The sequence below is a fragment of the Salmo trutta genome, chromosome 31 (assembly GCF_901001165.1).
Source record: "Salmo trutta chromosome 31, fSalTru1.1, whole genome shotgun sequence".
NCBI lineage: Eukaryota > Metazoa > Chordata > Actinopteri > Salmoniformes > Salmonidae > Salmo > Salmo trutta.
Window position 1 is genome coordinate 12,087,201 of NC_042987.1, and position 14,540 is coordinate 12,101,740.

The window sequence follows — 14,540 nt, forward strand, 5'->3', positions numbered from 1 at the left end:
GTCAGCCAATCAGCATTCAGGGCTCAAAATTGTACATTTCGCTTTTAACATTCTGTATTTTTCTGTCCTTAAATGTAAATAGCATCATGAGAATGTGTAGCGTCATGCAGAAATGTTGAAAAGAGAGACCCGTTGTTAACGTCATACCTGGTGAGCCGCTTACCTGAGAGAATACTTGAGGACGCACACCAATGGTCCTCCCTGCGGATGACGTCGGAAATCCATTTCTCTTCCTTTCCTTCGAGCGCCTCGTATTGTTGAGCTACACAGCCCGGAGAGGAGGAGCTGTCAAACTTACTAGTAAAGGAAAAGTCCCTTCAGTTGACGCCAGCTCACAGTTCTACTGTAAAGTTAGTTGAATTGTACACATCATTAGTATGGACTGACACGTTTTCATTCGGAGAGGAAGAATGAAGACGAGTTTCAAAAATACCATGGCCACACAGTTTCAAATCGGGATCATTTTCACCTCTTTGGTCTCCTTGGTCTCGTGTGCTTTACCGGAAAAGAAAGGTAAGACAACGAACTTTGATGTGCTTATGTTAGCATATTTTACTGAACATTTTTGGTATCCTAGTTGCTTTTCTTTAAATGATCAACGAAAGTTGAGGTATTTCACTGCCGTGAGCTCAGTACAAACTCTCAAAGATGTAGAAACTCCAGACAGCCTTGCGTGGGAAAGAATCCAGGGGAGAATAACTCTTTCTGGTTATTACATGTCTGAGACTATGTAGGACACTTGTGAAAAATAGTTAACTCACAGTGTATTATTCTTGTATAGAAAGATCGATGATATACTTTCATAGTAGCCTAGGTCCTGTTTGATGTACCACAGGCATGGACCAATAGACCACTACAGCGCGAACTACAGTACGCCTTCCATGCGAAACGAAGCCTTAGGCAACGCACCAGAATATTCACTCCATTGATGATGCCCGGGAATGGAGGAGAGTTGTTTCGTAATGGCTTCCGCGGTACCAGACTTTGAATTGCAACATACACTGAGTGTACAACACATTAGTAACACCTTCATAATATTGAGTTGCACTTCTTTTTGCCCTCAAAACAGCCTCAATTCGTTGGGGCATGGACTCTATAAGGTGTGGAAAGCTTTCCACAGGGATGCTGGCCCATGTTGACTGACTCCGTTGCTTCCCACAGTTGTCAAGTTGGCTGGATGACCTTTGGTTGGTGGACCATTCATGATATGCACTGGAAACTGTTGAGCGTGAAAAATCCAGCAGCGTTGCAGTTCTTGACACACTCAAAGTGGTCCACCTGGCACCTACTACCATACCTTTAAAGGCATTTCAATCTTTTGTCTTTTTCATTCACCCTCTGAATGGCGCACATACACAATCCATGTCTCAATTGTATCAAGGCTTAAAAATCCTTCTTTAACCCGTCTCCTCCACTTCATCTACAGTGATTGAAGTGGATTTAACAGATGACATCAATAAGGGATCATAGCTTTCACCTGGATTCACCTGGTCAGTCTATGGCTTGGAAAGAGCAGGTGTTCCTAATGGTTTTATAACCTCAGTGTACAAGTTGGAGAACATCATTTTGCATAGTGTGCATCATTTACGTACGTAAAGGACAAATCCAATTTCACTTTAAAATGTTATGTACAACAAAAACCAACGATTGAAAGAAAAGTTAAACCGTACAACTCATGCACAAGACAAGGCCTGCCTTTAACAACAGACAATTGTACAAGAAACAGTGCCGATCCAAAATTTGGCAACAGAATGACGGCACAAACAGCACAAACCGTCATTCTGTTACCAAACGTATAATCAACAAATAATCTGTTTAATTGATGTATGAAACAGGTTTACTGTAGAGAAAACAGTGAAGGTCTTTCTCTTGGCCTTGTTCTAAAGGTCATGAATGTACAGGGTTATTGTTAACTAGACACAAGTGGAGCTGTTATGTCTGCTACTCTAAACTATTTCATTTGTCTGTGTTCTTCAAAGATTTTATTTTAACCATAGTACAATTGTAATGATTCTAAAGTAGACAAATGAGTTCAGTTGCATGGCACATTGAAGGTGTTTTTTTGGTTTCCCTACAACCCTCAAACTCAACTCTGGACCTCGAAGCCAGTTCCACTGCTTTAAAAAAAATGGTTCCCCTCTAATCAGGGACTGATTTAGACCTTGGACACCAGGTAGGTGCAATTAATTATCAGGTAAAATAATTTACCTCCGGACCTCGTAGGGTAAGAGTTGAATAGCCCTGCCCTACAACATGTACGACTTCTGACGCCAATTTAGTTAGCTTCCTCAGTAAGCATGAATAAACTAAGTAAATAGAAGCTTTGCGAGGCAGAGTAAACCAGGAGGACAAGCACCCAGTGAACTATATGTCATCCCTCAGCTGACAAGAAGGCAAATGTAGTCTTTGGTGGTGGCAATGTCGTGGAAAAAAATCTTTACGGAGATCAAAACATTTCTGTTTCGTTTTGGTAATGTAGGCTAGCTAGCAGATGTTATTATTTAGAGTGATTTACAATAAGTGGTCACTCAAACTAAGAGGACAAAAACAACAACATCAATAAATGGGTCCTAATGTGCAGAATTCAAGTCTATTATATTTGTACGACACTGGTTTGTTTATTCACATCAAGCCAGTTAGAACAGAAGAGAATGGTGGAATGACTCCATATATCCATATATTTGAGAACTTGTTCTCAACTTGCCTACCTGGTTAAATAAAGGTGAAATAAATAAAAAATATCCCAGGAGAGGCAGGTGTAAGAAGGTGGCCCCTGGGGAGCCTCTTTAAGCCTTCATAACCTTTAGTTCCGTTGTTCATCCATCATCATCAAGTCTTATTATCCTGTCCCCCAACACCACTGTAGCAGATAACAATCACAGCTTTCCAACCAATGCTCCCTACAGAGTCCCTACAAACCGTGGTCCCTGACTTGAACCTACAAACCATGCTCCCTACAGAGTCCCTGCAAACCGTCGTCCCTACTGAGTCCCTACAGAGTTAACAAGTGCAACAGGTTTCATCAGCCTGTTCTAGCAAGTTCTTCTCACAGTCCCAGCCGGTGTTCACAGAATCATAACAAGTCAGGCGTGTTTGTGAGCCAAAAGACAGATTTCCTAAATATTTCAGAGCAGCTAAACAAACCGGAAGGCGCACATTGGCACCCTGTTGTAAAAGAAGTGAAATGACCCTAAATAAGGCTTTTAGAGAGTCAGTAGTTGTCTGACTGGAGAGTTAGTCTTTTTAAGTTTCAGTACACAGAACGTTAGTTTAAAAAAGCTGGCGATGCATAGAATTTCGCAGAATTTCAAGCCCTGCCATTGAGTGATTCCTCCACACAAAAAAAAGACCTTGATTTGGGGTATTTTCACAAAATGTAATCCATACAATAGTCCTTTGGAGGAAGGATTGTTGACATACACTGCATTCGGAAAGTACCAAACATTGTGCGAAATGACCGTATGACATAGTCTGCCCATTTAACGTCATTCTCCTCATTTTGGCTGATTTCAAAACAGCCATCTGAAATGTTACAGCTCTGTCTCATAAAGGCAATTGAGAGGTTCGGATTGGAAAGGTATTTGGTGTTTCATTAGGATCCCCATTAGCACGCTGCGATAGCAGCAGCTACTCTTCCTGGGGTCCACACGAAACATGAAACGTGTAATAATACAGAACATTAATAGACGAGCACAGCTCAAGGACAGAGCTACGTACATTTCAAACGTCACAACACAGCCTACATATTATCAGTACACCCACACAAACTATCTAGGTCAATTAGGGGAGAGGCGTCGTGCCGTGAGGTGTCGCTTCATCGGTTTCTTTAAACCAGGTTCGCTGTTCACTGAGTGTCGGAGGTTACACCTAAAAGTGATATGAGTTACTCAGCAGAGAGAGAAGATGCCAGGAATGTCGCGTTATGTTAATGACGTTGTGGCTTGTCTTCCACATTCAAGTCATAAAAAGAAATAAATGTAGCCTACTCAAAACGAAAAACTTCTGTTTCAGCATTTTCCTAGAATTTCTCTATAGAGTTCTAGATAGACTATTATTTTTATGTCCTAGGGCTAAATGTCAGTGTTGAACTTTTTCAGCAGCGGTGGCAAAGTTAGATGTGGCCAATGTGTATATATATATATATTTTTTTTTTTTGGAGGCCCTCATCTTGGCCACCAGACACAAACTTTTGCTGTGAAAATTGTACAGTTTTAAAGTTATTTTCCTGCAATTCTACAGATTTTGTCATGAGGCTGAGATGGGTGGGAGAAAACCACAAACACACCCCCACAGTACTGTTCTTCCTACATAAGTGACAATAAGAAGGACTGAAAGTCCTGCCGGAGTTTGCTCTGGGGATGTGAATGCATTTAGTAGATGTTGTTATCCTGTATGCATGGGGAAGACATCAAGGCAAATCAGTGGGCTACTGGGCTCCCTCTGTCCTTGTTGAGCTGAATTGGAGATTTGATAATGCACTTAGCAGCGATTAACCATCTCCCACAGGAAGTAGGGCCTGTCAGCTCTGTCAGTCCTACTGTGACAGCCAAGCGGCCTGGCTACCCGCTTAGTGGTTGTGGTGGGATTCAGGTATAACTAGTGTTGAGAGAGATCTTCTAGTGTTCCTCCCTGCAAGTTGGCACTAGCCTGGTTCCAGATCAGTTTGTACTGTCTTGCCGACTCTATTGCTGTCATTGTCACGCCAAACAGGCTACGTTGGCGCAGCCTTTCCCCTAATCAACATCCATGGCCTCTAGCCAAGGTCCTTCCTCATACAATATTTGGTGAAAAATATCTTCTGAAAGATCTGAGAGATCTTCTGATGTTCCTTCATGCACTTCATTGGTATTAATGATTATAAACTGTCATCTTCTGTGAGAGGACGTCAATAGAACCCATAGAATTATCATCATCCACCCGGAAGCTATCATTTCAGCAATTATACATTACCGGGCTCGGATGCATTTCAGTCAGTGTGTCTTCCAGTGGATCTATATTTGGAGAATTCCATACTGGTTAAGATGATTCTTTTTGCAGTCATTAACAGTTTTTGATCGGTAGAAAGGACACATTCAAAAACATAGGCATTTTCAGATGCTTGACATTTTCTTATTGCAGGCAGTCCTAAACATTCCTATATTTTCAATGTGTCATTTCATCACCCCTCCCCACCCCAAGCTGTCAGAGAGAGAAGAGATATGGAGGGTAGTAGAGTTCCCCTCAGCAATATTCTGCTATTCCCAGTTAATAGGTGACTGGAGCTCTTGTATGGCTGTATGTCTAGGCAGTGAGTGAGTGCAAGTGAGAGGTGTAGGTATACATCCAGTTAAAGTGCAACAAACCAAACTGCTATCTTTCAATTAAGCCGTGTGAGTGGTATAGTCAGACTGTAGTGTATCTCCCCTATTCTTGTATAAGAAAATATGACATAAAGGCACAGCAGGTCAAAGATTATGTTCCGGTCTGACCTGAGGAAGACCTAAGGGCCGACATATTGTCAATAAAGCATAGATTGCGTGGTGCTTACTACTAGCCTATTTCTTTTTTTTACCACTTCATTCCTATACTATTCTTCCACACCTTATATGATCTTATCTCAGTGCCACTGCACCGTACCAGAATCCTTACAATCCAGCCATCATCCATTGTTTTCCATCATTTCACAAAACGCATTCCTTTTCTTTTAATATTGTCGTCGTGAGGGAAATATAGATTGCAACACTTTAGTAACCCCAGAAACAGCCTGGCTGTTCATTAGAATCAAGGAGGTGCTTGCCTGGCTATTGTAGCAGCTCTGACAGACCTGGGTTCAAATAGTATTGGTTGTCTTTCAAATATTTTGAGTGTTTGATCCCTTTGAGTGTTTGATCAGTGCCAGATACAAAGGGTTTTGCACTTTTGGGACTATCCCGTTGTTTCCATTGCGCCAGGCGAGCTCGGTCAAGTGCTGCTAAAGTGCTCGAAAGAAAACAAATACTATTTGAACCCAGGTGTGCTCTCTGATGACCTTCCCAGATTTCTCATCTGCTCAAGCCATTGTTGTGTATATGGCTTCTGGAGCATGGCCATGAGAGCTAACTGCTGCCTGGAGAGAAACCAACTCTCCCTCTTTGCTTCTCTCTTTGATAAACTGCTCTACCTCAGAGTGGCAGAGAGAGATTTCATTTGGCGAGACGAGTACAGTTTCACAGAGGGACAATGGTGGCTTTGTAGATTGCAGGTATCCAGGAAGGAACACTGATACCTCTGCTGAGGACTCTGATCTATGGCTGACATGAGCAGGGGCACCCAGCTGTGGTTCAAGGCCATATCTGGTCTTGAAGTGCTGTTAGAAATATCACCACATGTGTCTTCATAAGCTGAAGCTATAGAAGCCAATTGTTATGGCCTGATTTCCATTCTGTCATTAGGACACCATTATTTCCAGCTTGTTATCATTAATCTGGCTTCGGTCCATTTTTGCCTTCAAGGAAATGAATCAATACGTGTCATGATAAGCAGGTCCAGAGCTGTTAGGCATACCAGATGGTAGGGGTGTGAACTAACGTTTAAATTAAATTGGGACCCTTAAAGGTCATGAACAGTCAATCATGTTTTTCATTCAATTTGATGATGTCTGGATGAAACCAGATCAAAGTATGATGACCAAAGTATGAAAAATGACTGTTGCTTCTACATTGATGAAGTTTGATCATAAAGTTACTGGTCCCCTCTGTAACTGACAATGAACCTGTCAGGGAGCTGGAGGGAGATACACCCTCCTCCATGTCAATCACTTGGATTCAGGAGGCGGGTTTACTAAGGGGATAGGGTGACATCACCCTAACTCTCATTTTAATACACCAATGGTAACACGATATTCTCTTATCTAATTTAAATAAATATTGCCAACATCGGAGAAGGCATGTTTGCGGAGGGGTATGGTTTATATAGCTAGATGGCTACTCTACTGGTGCCTAAATTTGACTGTAGGGAGCCATCAAATTCAATAAAACATGTACACTATTCATCTATGGCAAAGATACTTATGTCTCCCCTTTCATCTGTGTCTGGTGTTAGCTAGTTACTGGCTAGCTAGGTCTTCAGCCAGCATGGAACAAAATGGGGGGAAGGGTTGTTCAAAACTCTGATACAGTTGTCATGTCAACACATTCGTCAGTGCTGCTGTGAACCGCATCACAGGAGACATGCCAAACGGGAGACGTACAGTACCAGTCAAAAGTTTGTACACACCTACTTATTCAAAGGTTTTTCTTTATTTATACTATTTTCTACATTGTAGAATAATAGCGAAGACATCAAAAACTATGAAAAAGCACATGGAATCATGTAGTAACCAAAAAAGTATTGAACAAATCCAAATATATTTTATATTTTGTATTGTTCAAAGTAGCCACCCTGCCTTGATGACAGCTTTGCACATTCTTGACATTCTCTCAACCGGCTTCATGAGGTAGTCATGCATTTCAATTAATGGGTGTGCCTTGTTAAAAGTTAATTTGTGGAATTTATTTTCTTCTTAATGCATTTGAGCCAATCAGTTGTGTTGTGACAAGGTAGGGGTGGTGTACAGAACATAGCCCATTTGGTAAAAGACCAAGTCCATATTATGGCAAGAACAGCTCAAATAAGCAAAGAGAAAAGACAATCCATCATTACATTAAGACATGAAGGTCAGTCAATCTGGAAAATTTCAAGAACTTTCTTCAAGTGCAGTCGCAAAAACCACCAAGCGCTATGACGAAACTGTCTCTCATGAGGACCACCACACGAAAGGAAGACCCAGATGATAAGTGCATTAGAATTAACTGCACCTCAGATTGCAGCCCAAATAAATGCTTCACAGAGTTCAAGTAACAGACACATCTCAACATCAACTGTTCAGAGGAGACTGCGTGAATCAGGCCTTCACGGTCGAATTGCTGAAAAGAAACCACTACTAAAGGACACCAATAAGAAGAAGAGACTTGCTTGGGCCAAGAAACATCAGCAATGGACATTAGACCTTTGGAAATGTCTTTGGTCTGTTGAGCCCAAATGTGAGATTTTTGGATCCAACCAACGTGTCTTTGTGAGAAGCAGAGTAAGTGAACGGATGATCTTGGGGAGGGACCTACCTGAATTTGTCGAATAGAAACTTTTTAGTTCTGTTTTACAATTGTTTGGACTAATGATTCCACCCCTGCTTTTTCTCTTCGCTGATGATGCGAGTGTGTTCAGTCTTTAGTCTGTTGCATGTAGAATATCCTAGCCTATTCATTGATCATAGGCTCTGCTTTATTGAAGTTGCGAGACATCGCAAGCCAAGAAATTGCAAGATACATCATTCCATTAGAACATACAGCTTTTGATTGCCAATAGATAGGCCCAGTGCACGGTTCTGACTGTCTGCCTGGTGGCCGACCTACCTATACTGTGCCCCTCCCCTCTCTCTCCGTCCCTCGCTAGCTCGCTATGAAAGATGCGAGGGTTTGTGTTCTCGGATGTACGGCAACTAATAAATCTCCATTCCAAAAATACTGAATCTTAACCTAGCGGAATCGAATCTTGACACTCAGAAATGGGAGTCAACACCAGGAGTTGACGCACAAGGAGTCGAGGAATTAACAGTTGGAAAAAATGTCAGAGAAAGGCAAGCGACAGCAATGAAGTCCTGTATGGCAATACTTTGAGAAGTTCAATGAGAAGGAAATGCAAACTTTGCAAGGTGGAATTGAGGTTGGCCTAAAGTAATGGTAGTACAGGTGCAATGCTTAACCATCTGAAAGGGACGCACCGTGAGACCCAGACCATTGCTGGAAGCAGAACAGCTGCATTGTGAATTCACATGGCATTTAATGCATTTTTCTTATAGTTCAACGGGAAACCGATAAAACAATGGCAGTTTAAACATCAAGAAATGTTTTCCATCCCCTACCAGATGGTCAGCAGTGATTTCAGTGATATATTATTCAGTTCCTATAAGGAAATCAGTCAAGAAATAAATTATATGGATTTCACATGATTGGGAATACAGATATGCATCTGTTGGTCACAGATACCTTTAAAAAAAATAGGTAGGGGCGTGGATCAGAAAACCAGTCAGCATCTGCTGTGACCACAATTTGCCTCATGCAGCGTAACACATCTCCTTCTCATAGAGTTGATCAGGCTGTTGATTGTGGCCTGTAGAATGTTATTCCACTCCTCTTCAAAGGCTGTACGAAGTTGGTGGATATTGGCAGGAACTGGAACACGCTGTCATACACATCGATCCAGAGCATCCCAAACATGCTCAATGGGTGACATGTCTGGTGAGTATGCAGGCCATGGAAGAACTGGGACATTTTCAGCTTCCAGGAATTGTGTACAGATCCATTGGACACGCGGCCGTGCATTATCATGCTGAAACATAGTGATGATTGAGGATGAATGGCACGACAATGGGTTTCAGGATCTCGTCACGGTATCTCTGTGAATTCAAATTGCCATTGATAAAATGTAATTAAGTTCATTGTCCATAGCTTATGCCTGTCCATACCATAACCCCACCACCACCATGGGGCACTATGTTCCCAACATTGACATCAGCAAACTGCTCGCCCACACGACGCCATACACGCTGTCTGCCATCTGCCCGGTACAGTTGACACTGGAATTCATCCGCGAAGAGCACACTTCTCCAGCGTGCCAGTGGCCATTGAAGGTGAGCATTTGCCCACTGAAGTCGGTTACGACGCCGAACTGCAGTCAAGTCAAGACTCTGGTAAGGACAACAAGCACGCAGATGGGCTTCCCTGAGATGGCTTCTGAGTTTGTGCAGAAATTCTTTGGTTGTGCAAACCCACAGTAATCATCAGCTGTCCGGGTGACTGTTCTCAGATGATCCCGCAGGTGAAGAAACCAGATGTGGAGGTCATGGGCTGGCTAAGTTACACATGGTCTGCGGTTGTTAGGCCGGTTGGACGTACTGCCAAATTCTCTAAAATGACGTTGGAGGCAGCTTATGCTTTATTACAGACAGAAATACTCCTCAGCGCCAAAACTTGAGACATATGTGACATTGTGCTGTGTGACAAAACTGCACATTGTAGAGTGGCCTTTAATTGTCCCCAGCACAAGGTGCACCTGTGTAATGATCATGTTGTTTAATCAGCTTCTTGATATGCCACACCTGTTAGGTGGATGGATTATCTTGGCAAAGGAGAAATGCTCATTAAAAGGGATGTAAACACATTTGAGAGAAATAAGCTTTTTGTGGATATGGAACATTTCTGGCATCTTTTATTTCAGCTCATAAAACATGGGGCCAACACTTTACATGTTGCGTTTATATTTTTGTTCAGCGTAGATATGCTTTGGAGAAGGGGCTTTGTCTGCATGTAGTTACTAGAGTTTGGTGATATGGACAAAAATACATATCACGATAAATTGTCTGAATTGATGCGATAACGATAAATGGAACAATAAGTTTATAACATTAATGTGCATCAAATAAATTGTTTTATTATCCTTTAAACTACTACTACTAGTTAGATGGTTGTAGCCATCAATTGTCTCATAAATCATCACCCATATTACAAAACATTTAATTTTAAACTTCACATCTCTCTAGTATAGGCTACTTATCGCATTGAATGATATCAGCAAAATGCCTGGGATAAGTGATCGGTATGGTCGGTGTCGATCATTTTTGGTTTATTGTCCCAGCACTAGTAGTTATTCATTGAGGTTATTTCAATCCTTTGTATGTACATGGTAACAGAGTAATGGAGTGCTTTTATAGCCTTTCCATGATCCAGTGGGTCATCTGTGGCTGTGTGAGAGGCTCCAGTGGAAAGAGACGCAGGAATTTAGGCTGGAAAAACGAGCTAAAGGCCCTGCTGCTATCTTACCATCTCAACAGGTGCAGGCAGTATCGTGTACCAGGAAAACAGCCCATTGCTCACTTGAGTTCTGCGACCCCTTATACCGATTGCGATGAAGCCATATTTTACTAATAAAAAAAGTTGATCAGAAAACACAGATTGTGAATTAAATGCTTTGACTGAGTATTTTTCTTCCCCATCAGTAAAATCACTGTCAATATCCTTTATTTTATTGAGGGAGGTTATCACAGTATGATTGCGTGCAATTATGTATTTTCTCTCCAAATATTTCGATTAGTAAGGTTAAAGCACACAGATAACTTAAATATTTTGTATGTTTTTGCATAATCTATAAACTCTGCATATGCTGTAACAGTAGGCCTGTTTAAGTATATAGCAGCACACAGCTATTAAAATATTGAACTGCAATAATGGCACAAACATTGGCAGTTGTTCTTCTATGTTCTTCTAAAAATCTCTGAAGCTGGAGACTCATATCTCCCTCACTAGCTTTAAGCACCAGCTGTCAGAGCAGCTCACAGATCACTGCACCTGTACATAGCCCATCTGTAAACAGCCCATCTATCTACCTACCTCATCCCCAAACTGTATTTATTTATTTATTTGTCTTGCTACTTTGCACCCCAGTATCCCTACTTGCACATTCATCTTCTGCACATCTACCATTCCAGTGTTTAATTGCTATATTGTAATTACTTCGCCACCATGGCCTATTTATTGCCTTAACTTACCTCATTTGCACTCACTGTATATAGACTTTTTGTTTTCTTTTGTTCTACTGTATTATTGACTGTATGTTTTGTTTATTCCATGTGTAGCTCTGTGTTGTTGTATGTGTCGAATTGCTATGCTTTATCTTGGCCAGGTCGCAGTTGCAAATGAGAACTTGTTCTCAACTAGCCTACCTGGTTAAATAAAGGTGAAATAAATCAAATAAAATATGTTGTAAAAGTTAAAAGACCAGAGGCCTAAGTACAAAAGGGGTTTTATGTAATACCATATTGATGTCAGCTAATCAAAAACTTAAAGAACTCACTTCCAGTTCCTTGCTTGTTTTTTGGCTGTTTGGTTGGCTGGTAGGCAAATTAATGTGTTTTCCACTGTGGCCTAGGTCTATCCTCTCTCTCACACACACTTTCACTCTTTCACACGCTCTCTCTCTCACACTCTCTCTCCTCTTGACTCCTCTCACAACTAAACCTGGCTCTTCAACAGATGAAACAGTGACTGGAATCTTTCTTCTCTAACACCTGAAAATCAAAGGTGCACAAACAACCTTCAGAAAAACAGGGTCAGATTCTTGACATTTGGTTTGGAATATTTCCACATTTGCGTGCTATCCCTCAGTTGCCTATCATAGTCTTTTCTTTAATCTTCATACACTCCCTAACACATTGCATCATATTTAGATACCAGAGCCTGGAATTTCTCGTTTTCTCATCATTCGAGGTGTGGTAACTTCAGTAACAAGCCTACCCTTGGGTCTTTAAGCAGAACATTTCTGTGGAATATGGCTTGCACAGAAAGGATTCCCCCATTGGGAAGAGAACAATAGCTCCACAAACAAAACAAGTTGTCTTTGCTTCCCCAAACCGTCCTTGGGGCTGGATCAAGGGAGGTGGCTGTCTGATTTCCATAATGGGTGGGCTTTCCTAATACTAATACCTACATTTTAGCCACTTCCTGTGTGGTCCTCCCATCGGTCTAATAAACAACATGGTTATATTAAAGCTCTATATGAGTCATATGTTTGTTTCAGACCCCTTGACTTATTCCACATTTCGTTATGTTACAGCCTTATTCTAAAATTGATTAAATAAAAAATGGTCCTCATCAATCTACACACAATAGCCCATAATTACAAAGCTTAAACAGTTTTTCAGACATTTTTGCAAATGTATTAGAAATAACATACAGAAATACTTTTTACATAAGTATTCAGACCCTTTGCTATGTGAATGGAAATTGAGCTCAGGTGCATCCTGTTTCCATTGATCATCCTTGAGATGTTTTTACAACTTGATTGGAGTCCAACTGTGGTAAATTCAATTGATTGGGCATGATTTGGGGAGGCATACACCTGTCTATATAAGGTCCCACAGTTGACAGTGCATGTCAGAGCAAAAACCAAGCCATGAGGTCAAAGAAATTGTCCGTAGAGCTCTGAAACAGGATTGTGTCAAGGCACAGATCTGGGGAAGGGTACCAAGGTCCCCAATAACGCAATGGCCTCCCTCATTCTTAAATGGAAGAAGATTGGAACCACCAATACTCTTCCTAGTGCTGGCATCCCGGCCAAACTGAGCTATAGGGGGAGAAGGGCCTTGGTCAGGGAGGTGAGCAAGAACCCGATGGTCACTCTGACAGAGATCCAGAGTTCCTCTGTGAAGATGGGATATCCTTTCAGAAGGACAAACATCTCGGCAGGACTTCATCAATCAGGCTTTTACGGTAGAGTGGCCAGACTGAAGCCACTCCTCAGTAAAAGGCACATGACAGCGAGCTTGGAGTTTGCCAAAAAGCACCTAAAGGACTCAGACCATGAGAAACAAGATTCTCTGGTCTGATGAAACCAAGATTGAACTCTTTGGCCTGAATGGCAACCAGGAAACATGGCACCATCCCTACGGTGAAGTGTGGTGGGGGCAGCATCATGCTGTGGGGATGTTTTTCAGCGGCAGGGACTGGGAGACTAGTCAGGATCGAGGGAAAGATGAAACTGAGAAAAGTACAGAGAGATCCTTGATGAAAACTGCTCCAGAGCGCTCAGGACCTCAGACTGGGGCGAAGGTTCACCTTCCAACAGGACAACGACCCTAAGCACACAGCCAAGATAACGCAGGAGTGGCTTCGGAACAAGTCGCTGAATGTCCTTGAATGGTCCAGACAGAGCCCAGACTTGAACCCGATCGAACATCTCTGGAGAGACCTAAAAATAGCTGGGTCTGAATACTTATGTAAATGTAATACTTAATTAATATATATTAATGGGGCGGCAGGTAGCCTAGTGGTTAGAGTGTTGGACTAGTAACCAAAATGTTGCAAGATCGAATCCCCGACCTGACAAGGTAAACATCTGTCGTTCTGCCCCTGAACAAGTCAGTTAACCCACTGTTCCTAGGCTGACATTGAAAGTAAGATTTTTTTCTTAACTGACTTGTCTAGTTAAGTAAAGGTTAAAAAAATATGTATATATTTTTTTTTGCTAATATTGAATTTTTTTTTTTTAGCTTTTTCATTATGGGGTATTGTGTGTAGATTGATGAGGGGGAAAATATTTAATCCATTGTAGAATAAGGCTGTAATGTAACAAAATGTTGAAAAAGTCTAGGTGTCAGAATACTTTCCGAAAGCACTGTATATAGTTAATTTGTCCGCTTGTACATGTACATTCATATTCTCCATATGTTCTGAATCTATAATTGTTGAGATTCAGCATGTTTGCCTTCTAATTTCCCTCTGAGTTGTAGATCGAGGCTTGTTTTATGACATCCTGATTTTGAGGAATTCCTATTCACTATATAATGCACTGCTTTTGGTTAGAACCCGTCTGTCTGTCTGTCTGTCTGTCTGTCTGTCTGTCTGTCTGTCTGTCTGTCTGTCTGTCTGTCTGTCTGTCTGTCTGTCTGTCTGTCTGTGTGGTTCAATTTCTGTCCCCCAAAAATATTTTAT

At 41.5% G+C, this 14,540-nt stretch overlaps 1 protein-coding gene across 1 annotated transcript in view; it reads left to right on the plus strand.

Annotated features, from left to right (window-relative positions):
* The first annotated feature begins 229 nt into the window (after positions 1-229).
* LOC115169555 (epidermal growth factor receptor) overlaps positions 230-14,540 on the plus strand; it is a 55,184-nt gene continuing 40,873 nt past the window's right edge. The window contains exon 1 of the mRNA XM_029725281.1: positions 230-513. Within this exon, the coding sequence (XP_029581141.1) occupies positions 411-513 (103 nt within the window). The 5' untranslated portion in view covers positions 230-410. The remainder of the gene's footprint in view (positions 514-14,540) is intronic.